The 10766-nt window shown below is 38.5% G+C and overlaps 1 protein-coding gene across 1 annotated transcript in view; it reads right to left on the minus strand.

Moving 5' to 3' along the window:
• ARHGAP18 (Rho GTPase activating protein 18) overlaps positions 1-9512 on the minus strand; it is a 168798-nt gene extending 159286 nt beyond the window's left edge. The window contains exon 1 of the mRNA XM_090279834.1: positions 9383-9512. Within this exon, the coding sequence (XP_090135960.1) occupies positions 9383-9426 (44 nt within the window). The 5' untranslated portion in view covers positions 9427-9512. The remainder of the gene's footprint in view (positions 1-9382) is intronic.
• Between the last annotated feature and the right edge of the window lie 1254 nt (positions 9513-10766).

A 10766-nucleotide genomic window follows, 5' to 3' on the forward strand; every position in this document is an offset into this window, starting at 1 on the left:
TACTATTCTCCATTACATTGGGGTTTTCCTGGGTACTATTGCCTACTAGAAGCTATAAAAATAAATCCTTAGGACTAAAAGCTTCTCTTTGTAGACCTGAATGAGGCATAGCAAGGAATATCCATAGGTTCATGAAAGGAAAGAATAACAAGTCTCCATTTCTGCTTAACTCACAATAGCTTCTAAATATCTTTTCTAATCCCCTAATGAAATGTAGAAAAAAAAAAGTGTAAAAATTTTCACTCAAGACAGCCAGCCTGAAACTTGAATTAATCCAAATGCACTTAAAAATGAGCTCTTTCATACTTCCAAGCATTGTTGGTTGAACTGGTCGTCAGACTCACCCTCTGACACTGCATGTTAGTGATCATCATGATTTTGTAAGATGGAATTCTGGAGTTGAAGAAGTTGATGGCTATTTTGTTATATAGATTTGGGGATCTATAAACCCAGATCTTGGTATTTATCCCTATCCTTTTAACGCAAAAGAGTTGAGTTTTTTGTTTTCCTTTGTTGTTTTCCTAAATGCGCAGACCAAAAGCATGACCAAAATGCTTGGTCTTCATAAACACAGTGCATAAGAGTTCTTTGTATGGCCCATGATTGTGGAGGTTACTACATTAGCTGCCAAAGTACCAAAGATTTTGTTCTTCTACATTTACTATTCATGGTTGCTTTTCCTGATTTGTATTCTGACATAATACTGAACTTCAGAACATTAAGAAATGAACACAGCTCTATGGTATGCTGAAAGTAATGGAGGAGAAGCAGACTCACAAGTACCCAAATACACCCAGAGCAACAGGATTTCGCATTATTTAAAAAAACACCTCCCCAGATGTTGAGGGATGTTTCCTCCCTGCACACACAGGAGGAAGAGCCAGGAAAGAAAGGAATCTGTACATTTAACCTTATTACCATAACACCATGAATGGGAGATGAAGTGTGAATTGCCTATCACTCTCTTCAAACTCAAACCTCACTCACTTTCAGAAAACGTGGAAAGGGAAATTATCAAGTATAGAGTTATAATTAATTTTACATAGTGAAAAAACAAAACTTACAAACTAATACTTAACAAATTTATTAAGGAAACTAAAAAAATTTTTTGCTGAATTGAATACACCATACTTTTTGGACTATAGTTTTATTAAAGTCCATTGATAACTAAATGTAATGTACATACAATAAACAACATTTCAGTTTATAGTTTTCCTTCAAACTGAGACTATAATAAAATTTATATCTAATTGGTACTTCAAATGTTTTAGTCAAAATGTTTTATATACACCTTAATTGGCAGAGCTCATATGATAGTTCTAAAAAGCATGATAAATAAGTATTCTTCAGAATCATTCTTTTAAAAATACAGATCAACCCTGGGGAATCTGACTTGGTAAGTCTTGGGTAGGGCTCAAGCATATTTTATTTTTAAAATAAAAAACTTAAAACTCCTTAAGTGGTTCTGAGATACCGCTGAGGCTTGAAACTATTGTTCTCAATTAATGGTTCTCAGAACATGGTCCCCAGTCTAGCAGCATCAGCAACACCTGAGAACTTGTTTGAAATTCAACTTCCAGGTCCCCACCCAGACCTACTGAATTAGAACCTCTTTGGGAGAGAGACAGCACTCTGCAGTTTAACAAGCCCTCCAGGTCATTCTGGTTCTTGTTAGTTTGATAATAGCTACCTAATCCAAAAATAAGTTAGGTCAAAATCATTGTTTTGTAATTACTAAAACAAAGCAACCAGACCTTTCACCAGATCTTCTTTTATACTTTCTATATTCACTACACAAATCAAAATAAAACTCAGAAATGTATTTCTCTAAAAAAGGACCTAAAGCTGCTACTGTGGAAATGTTTCTACAAGTGATCACCTTCGCCACGCTGATCTCAACCTCCAGCTCCTTCCCTGGGTTAGAGCAGCGGTCAGCAAACGTCTGCTGTACAGGCCCAGATGTCAGTGTCTTCAGCCCTGCAGCTCATGTGGTCTCTGTCACAACCATTCATCTCTGGTATTCACAATACATAAATGAATGGTTGTGGCTGTGTTCCAATAAAACTTTATTTACAAAAACAGGTGTCAGCCAGATTTGGCCAAAGGACTATAGTTTGCTGACCCCCACGTTTAAGAAATGATGGCAGAATAGTTGGGAAAGAAACAAAATGAAACATCATCTTTCACTCATAAATGCACACTTCCACTCAATGTGGAAGTTGCTTCCAGGTGAAGAAGAACAGACTCTAAGTAAAAGGAGGAAAAGAGAAAGGATTGTGTCTCATTTATTTGCTTTTCACTTTCTCATACAGTAAATACTAAGTAGGTTCTTACTATGTGCTTGGAACCAAATGTCAAAGCCCTACCCCCATAAATCCAAGTTCAACAGGAAAAAAATAAACAAATAATTAGAAATAAATAAACAGTGTACTGTGGTATATCCAGACAATGGAACATTATTCAACGCTAAAAAGAATGAGCTAATTAGTCATGAAAGGAAAATGGGAAAACAAATGCATATTACAAAATGAGTGAAGCCAATCTGAAAAGACCACATACTGTACAATTCTAACTATTTGACATTCTGGAAAAGGCAAAACCATTATGGAGACATTAAAAAGATAAGTGCTTGCCAAGGGTTACGGGAGAGAGAAGGATGAATCAGAGAAGCACAGAGGATTTTTAAAGCAGTGAAAACACTATGTATGATACTATAAGGGTGGATATATGCATAGTACATTTGTCCAAGCCCATAGAATGTACAACACCAAGAGTGAACCCTACTGTAAACTATGGGCTCTGAGTAATTATGACATGTCAATATAGGTTCATCAGAGGTAACAAATGTACCACTCTAGTGGGAGACGTTTATAATAGGGAGGCTAGGCATCTGTGAGGGCAGGGGGTACACGAGAAATATCTGTACCATCCTCTCAGTTTTGCTGTAAACCTAACAATGCTTTAAAAAATAAAGTCCATTTTAAAAATAAAAACAATTTTCTTCATGCACAGAATGAGAAAAGAGCTCTGACAGAACTATTATTTGAGGGATCTTAGAATGAAAAAAAAAATTGCCAGTGAGATCTCTGATACTATATTGTTATTCCAATCATGATGGTTCTATTCCAACAAGTCATATTCTCTGCCCATTAATTCACAGATCTCAGCTCATGGTATCAGGATTAAGTGAACTAACTGCCTAAGTGAACCCACAGGGTTGAAGAAAGAAGCCTGATCCAAAGAGGGACCAAAATCTGTAATAATAGTTATAATGACCCCAAATGGCATCCTGCTTTTACCCTAACAGTCTCTCTCTTTGTAGATGTCTTATCATTAGACTGTACATTCATGGAGGACAAGTTCTTATTTTATTCATCCCTGTATCTCCCAGAAATAATGTAATATCTGGCATATAGAAGGCACACAATAAATAATGTATAATAACATAAATGAATAAATCACCACTGAGTGGCTTCCAAAAACAAAAAAGAAACAATGCTTTAATACTGATGGAACTACTCCAGGAATGTAAAAGCGATGCCTGGCAAGCTCTGGAAAAGCTAATGTTAGGTATGGCTCTTCGGGGCTGAATAGAATTATGAAATTTGGGGAAGAGGGTAAAAGATATTCCGGGTAGAGAAAACAGCAGGTGCATAGGTATGAAGTCGAAGATTTAACACACTGAAGAAATGATAAGATCAACATAGCTAAACCATGTGATAAAATGGTGAGAAAGGGAGGAAGATAGACTTAGAAAATAAAGGGAAATTGTGCCTTGTAAGTCTCAGAAGTTCGGAGATTATCTGGATATGTGGCACTGTATTATATAATTTGGAAACTGTCACCATCAAATACTGAAAGCAAGGAAGAAAGGAAGAAGGAAGAGAGAGAGAGAGAGAGAGAGAGAAAGGAAAGGAAAGGGAAGGAAAGGAAGAAAGAAAAGGTCCCAACAGATCACTCTGGCTATAGCATAGAGGACCAAATAGGGAAATACTGCAGGAGAACGCTTAACAGACCAAGTTAAAGATGAAAGAAATTTATTGAACCAAAATAGTGTTCAGGTGAATGGATGGGGGGAAAAGATTTGGGAGGATTTTCTGAACTTGCATAAATGTTCTTTCCTATTAAATGAAAAGAAAGAGCGAAAGATGATTCTCCCCTTTCTCAGTCAGGAGACTTTAGAACAGGTAAGGTTCTTACCTGCGTCAAGAAAGACAACAGGAAAACCAAGTTTGAAAGACAAAGATACACCTTATTCTGCTGAATTTCAGATATTTGGGAAAAGATCAAGTGTAGTCTCAAGTGTTTCTTTCATAGAGTAACTTATATAAAACCATTCTGAAAGTATGAAAGCACAGTACAAACAAACTACTGATTTTTTAAACAATAAACAGGATATGACACACTTATAAACTGTATTGCATTTAAAAACCAGGAAAGAGATGGAAAGGGCACATTCTTGGAAAGTCATAGGAAACGACTGCAAGATTACTCCCTTTCATGTTCCAGAAATCCCTGCCTGGAGTAAGTCCAGTTTTTTTTCTTACTGATAAGTACTTCTGAAAGGTGAAGAGTCTATGAGCAAAAACCTAGAAAAAAAAATTTAATGTTTGGTCCTCCTAGTCCCAAAGATTTCCTTGGTCCACTGCAGGCCAGCGCCGACCTCCCAAGTTCAGCCTCTTCCCAGGCTACTTCAAGTGAAAAGATTCCAAAAATTGGCATGGGAGTTCTAGTAGGAAAGTCTTTGCAAAGTCTTTACAAAAGCAGGGATAGTGAACAATACAATTTACAGATGTGCCTAGAAGGTCAAATTCAGTTTTCCTAATCCCATGGAATGTAGAGGTACCAATTTGAGACATGAAGGTCATAGTTAATAAAGGGAGCACACTCCACAGGTCATAGAGCCCCAGCATCTGGTGTACAGTAAATTCGTGAATAAATGAAGAAAGTGATTCTATGGCACATGAATTTTTTTTTTCCACCCAGACTTAGAGCAAGCTGTTTTCTAGCTTATTTCAGCCAAGAGATGTTTTATCAGAATATCCAGAATAAACCAGTTTCCTAAAAATAATACATTGGCTTCAAAAAGAGTTCATAGGACGCCAAAAGTATCATATGTAAAATTAAGTGATAAGATGATAAGATATTTCATGGGGGGGACAGGTCCCAGGGTTTTCTAAGTTTTCTATAGGATAGATATCAAAAATATTAGAGTGATTAAGTTTGAGTGGTGGGATTATAATTTAGTATTTTGGGGGACATTCTGTGTATTTTCCAGGTTTTCTACCATAAAAACATATTACTTCTGTAACTGAAAATAAAATATAATTTAACAAAGAAAGTCCACCTCTACTGCTACTTTATTAGTTCGAGTTACCAATATCTTCTCTGACAACTGCTGTAGCGTCTTCCCTGATCTCCCTGCTTTCTCTCTTGGCCCTACAGTGCAGTCTCCATTCAGCAACCATAGTGCTTCTTGAAAATGTAAAGCCCTCCAGTGGGTTCAATGCACTTAAAAATTCTGCCTCTAGGAGGCCTATTGACCTGGCTTTGACCTATACCTCTAATCTTATCATCTAACCTCCCCCATCTCCCCATGCTAGTCCCTAAATCTTCCCTTTCCACCACCACACTTTTCCCTAACCCTTCCCAATCTCCAATGCCTTCCTTTGTTCTGGGCTACATTACATCATCTCTAAAACAAACCAAGCAACCATGAACATGTACGCAGACTTTGATTCCATTCTCATCCCAGGTCAAATATCATATCTTTAGAGAGGGCTTCCCTGAGTGTCCCACCAAAAATCACATTCCAATCATTTCTCTGTTTGCTCTTCACATCACTTACAACCACCTTGATATTATCTTATTTTTTGTGTGTTTCTCCACGAGATTGGCACCCTTTCCCACTATATTGTAATTAATATAAGCCCTTTGAGACCAGAAACCTTATCCATCTTGTTCAAACATCTCTTTAAATTTCACAACAGAGCTCATCATATAGGTGCTCAATAAACATTTGGTGAGGAAGGAGGGGGAGGGAAAAAGTTACCAACTGGAAAGATTTTATCTGAACATTGACTTCAAATTTATTTTATGACGTGCACAAGGAAGTTACTGAGATTGTGCATTTTCTTTCTCAGCATGTCATGACACCACCGTTGCTAGTTTGTGTGATATACTGAAGTAGAAGCCGAAAATGGGGATTTAGTTAGGGTTGTGCCTTTGCATGTTTTTATTGGGGGGACTTGGGTTCATCAGGTTAACTCTGCAATAACTTGACAACTTTTTAAAAGTGATATAACCAAGACATTCAAATAAAATAATACAAGAAACTAAAAGATGCAGGAGGAGGACGTGAGAAATAGCGATTTGTTCCAAGAAATGCAGATATTCAGATTGCAACTGGACTTGCTCCTTTTATCCCTCCCCTTCCAGAAAACAACGTCACAGAGGAACAATACCAGCCTTATCTTCATTATTCTCAAAATTCAGGATGTATCTGTGTTCTCGAGATGAATTCCTAGCATTGATGGTCTGAAAGTGGTTGGCTGGGCTAAAAGTTAAATATGCCCTTGAAGACGGCACAGAATTCCTGGAATTTTGGACATGACTATATCAACCCTAGAACTAGCTGGGTATTTCTGGCTTCTTGCCTAGACGCCAGTTAAAATTTGAGTACTTTTAGTTCTGTACAGGTACAATTACCCTTTCCCTAAGTTGCTAAATCGAAAGCTGGAAGTCACTCTAAGTAATGGGAAATTCATTTATTAAATCAAAAGCAATCAGTGGTAAGGGCTTACACTTTTCATGCTATACAAAGATAGTTGATTAATTCTTTCTGGACTGCTACCAAAAAAAATCTGATATGGCGGTAGTTAAGAAAGTTCTATATTTTACTATTATTAAAATAAGAAGATTACTGAGCATGTGGTCCCCCTATTGAAAATATCAATACTTAGGCTAAATCTTGGTCTAGGTTTTGAGAATGAACAAACTGCAGCTGAACTGTGATCTAACCCTGAACGCTCGTTAAGTCTATGTCAAAGAGAGTGGTAGAAATAAAAAAGCAGACATAAGTTCTTCCTTAATGAAGAAAAAGGCAGGAAAAAAATATGCATATGAGGACTTAAGTTCTGGTACTATTTGCTTGTTAAAGAAAAAATAAAATTCATTCTATTTCAAGTGTCTGCTTCACAGACGAAGCCACTCTAAGGGAATCTGTAAAGTCCCACTTTTTTTCTATCTGATATGGAAGAGATACCAAGTGGGTGGTGAGATTGGGACAGGTTAGGGACAGACGCAGAGGGTACAACGGCCCCACTGCTAGTCTCCCCTCTTAGAAAGGGAAACATGACTTGCACTGAAATAGTTTTACTTTTCATCTCCTGTCATATTTGGATGAGAGAGTAGAGAAGAACTGTCTACCCACTCCTCAATATCCAAATGTGGGAGTAACTTTTCCCCCCTGGTTTTCATCTCCCACTTGACTGTTATGGCACTGTTCTAGGAGATTGCTGATTTTAGTTCCCAGCATTAGAACACATTGCAAGTCTAACTAGATCACTATTGGGGGAAAGCACCTCCCAGAAACCATTCCATAGAACGAGACCACCAAGAACAAGTAGACACATGTTTTGCAAGTCAGTTTTTCTTAGTACAATGTTGGGTCATTGGGAGCTTCTGAAAAGGGTGTTTCTTGTGTCAACTGTGCTGAGGAACACCTGGGCTGGGATAGGCTTGAGGTCAGCCAGTAGGAACAGGTGAAGGTCAGAAGCCAGACTATTAACGTCAGAGGACCCAGAGCAGTTTTTGTCTTGCCACAGGTCAGCTGAGAACTCAGAACTTGGAGCCCTGCAAATGCATAGAATTGAGGTCTTTCCATCAGAAAAGGAAGGAATGGATTTCTCCTGCTCCCAGACTAGTAATGAGACTTTAAAAAACTTTGTCCCTACTACAGAAGGCCTATTGGACTGAATGCCGTTGGGTTCCAGTCCTTATAGAATAAACTAAAAATAAAAATTCTTACCTCTACACAAGCTTGAGTTCATACCCTTTCATACTAGAGGTTGCTCACTTGTTCATAGTTAAATGGGCCCACAAGAGAAGCTATCACAAACACTAAATCACGTTTAAAAGAAGGCTTTAAAAGTAATAATCTGTCCAGAAATTCCAATTTTTTTCCAGTCAGATATTTACCACTCAGCATTATTTTCCTGTCTCTTTTCTTCCTCTTTATCACTGCACCAGTTGTAATTCTGTTTTTTTAGTTTTGATAAGAAAAAATTCTTTACTGTTTTAAAGAAATAACACATAGCTACTGTTTTAAATAGACTGTTACTAATAAATTTATATTTAGATTAAGCAAGAAATAAATCTACTATCAGGTTAGAAAGAAAACACTTTTTCTGCCCCATTTGGTTACAGTTGCTAAATGTTAGGCAATACTTGTAAACCTACTATTGCTAATTAATTTGGGATTTACTTGGGAAAGTGATCCTTTCAAAGCTTCCCCAGACAAATTAATAGTAATTAAACCTGTGGCTATTATTTCATGGCATTTTGGATAGGTTTTCCGTGGTAGCACAGAAGTTAAATCCATTTATTTGAAAGCTCTTGGTTTATGTTCTGAAAGCCTCCTCTCTCTCATTTGTTTTTCTTTTACATGAAGAGCCACCTGAAGATGTTGACTCCATAGCTGCCATCAAAAAGTTAATATGTAACCACAAGGCTACATTTTGAATCTTTCTTTACTTTTGAACTGGTGCCTCTGGGGAGAAGCTATCCTGCTCAACACCCAAAGAATATGAGGGGTGCTAATTTGTTACTCTTCTGGAAATCTGTGGGCTCCTATTTATCTCAAGAGTAATCCCTGAACACTTGTTTTTACAAACAACCAGATAACTGTGGTATGAATATTCCTTTCTAGTTAGTTCAAGTTCAATGCTGATCAAGGTTGATGCTGAATTTTAATATTATTAATTATTCTCTGTTGGCTGTAACTGAAATCATACTAATCTTGAACCAATTATAGTATGTTTCCCTATATGACATGAAGTACCTTTTTCCAAAATATGACAGGAATATTTTATTTTGTTAAATACTTTTAACTTCACCTTGAAAATAGAGATCTAAATTTTACCAAACTGGTCCAGAGCAGGGTCAAGAACACTGAGGGAAGAAAGAACACCAATGCTTATTTTTAACTTCAACCTGAAAGGATGTTTGAAATCACAGAAAAAGTCCCTTTTTGCAGCCTCCGTTAAAAACAAACTTACAAAGTGAGAACGAGGCTAACAGTTGAAAGACCTTTCCCGTCTGTGGATTTCAGAGCTAAAAAACGCATTGAAAAGAGAAAAGCACGCAAAGGGGCTCTCCTTACCGGAATGGAAAGCAGTGCACCAGCTTCGTGACGACTGTTACCATCTCTCCAGGGCAGGCGCGGGGAGTGCCAGGGTGACAAGAAGTGAATAAAGAAACGACGATTTGAGCTGCGGCAAGAATCTTCCCAAGGGCACTTTGTTCCGTGACACACCTCTCTCTAACTTAGAAGTTGCATTCACGCGCCAGTCACGGTGCAGCACAAGCCTGTCATTTCTGCTCAATCATCCAGCGGTCGCTAGGAGCACCGGGTTGAAGCGTGGGCACGAGAAGGATGCGTCCAGCTCTGAGCAGGCAAATTGGCTCGGGGCTGGCGGACTCCGGGGGAGCCCGCGGAGGCAGGGCTGCAAGCTGAGGAGGGATGCGAAAGCCGCACCTTATTGGGCGAAGAAGATGGGCTTTCCAGGAACAGGATTATCAGCTGCGGCTGGATCCCGCAGCCTAGCGCAGGCTCCAGCCGAAGCTTGCCCGGAGCTCTGAAAGCGGCGCCAGCTACTGAGCATGCTCGGCTTCCCCGCGGCTCCACCGGGGCCTTTCGACCGGGAACCGCGACTTGTCTTCCGATGTAGGAGAGGGAGGATGGAGAAGTGGGTAGCGTGTGAGAAAATGACATATTGCACTGCCCTTAGTAAATATTTTTGATTGATAGCTTTATAGAGATGTTTGGAAGCTAATAGTAGTGTTTACTTTAACTCTCTCCCTGCACAATTAAGTTGCCTCTGGGGTCAAGTATGTGGTGTAGGCAGTGAAAGGCTTTTAATCCTAGCAAATTACTGTCGCTCAGGATTACACAGGGAATTGCCTATATTTGAAAGTCCAGGCAATGTGTCACGAATTAATTGATCCCTATGCAAGGGAAATATGCCTATAGACAACGACTTTCTCAAGTAAAACAAGTGTTTTATAAAGTAATTCTACAATTTTTGAAATTTAAATGTTAAAGATCTGTATCATAACATGCATTTTGAAATGTAAGTCTTTACGATGGCAGGCTCAGTGAAAGCAGGGAATGTTGCTTATTCATAACTGGAAACCCAAATCCTTTCTCAGGGTTTGGTAGATGTCGAGTGCTCCATAAATGCTTCCGTGGGAATGAATTGTGAGTTTGTTAGATAATCTGTAAAGGGCCCTCACAGGAAGGCTGGAGTTCTTATATTCGTTACGGACCTAAATTCTGACTCTTGGGCTTCTCAGCTTTGTATCGGAGGCTGGCCAAGTATTTGGAAACAGGAATACACTAATTTTTGTGATGTCAGTGTCCAAAGCATAAGCAAATCGGCTTTTAAATTTTATTTTCATTTTTGTGTTGTTGTTTGTTGTGGTTGTTGAGTGTGTCTCCTGGTCTTTTCTTTCCATCCCTCTAAGGTGTTCTTTGTCAAGTTGAG

Source organism: Furipterus horrens, unplaced genomic scaffold, assembly GCF_987537825.1.
Source record: "Furipterus horrens unplaced genomic scaffold, mFurHor1.1.pri manual_scaffold_6, whole genome shotgun sequence".
NCBI lineage: Eukaryota > Metazoa > Chordata > Mammalia > Chiroptera > Furipteridae > Furipterus > Furipterus horrens.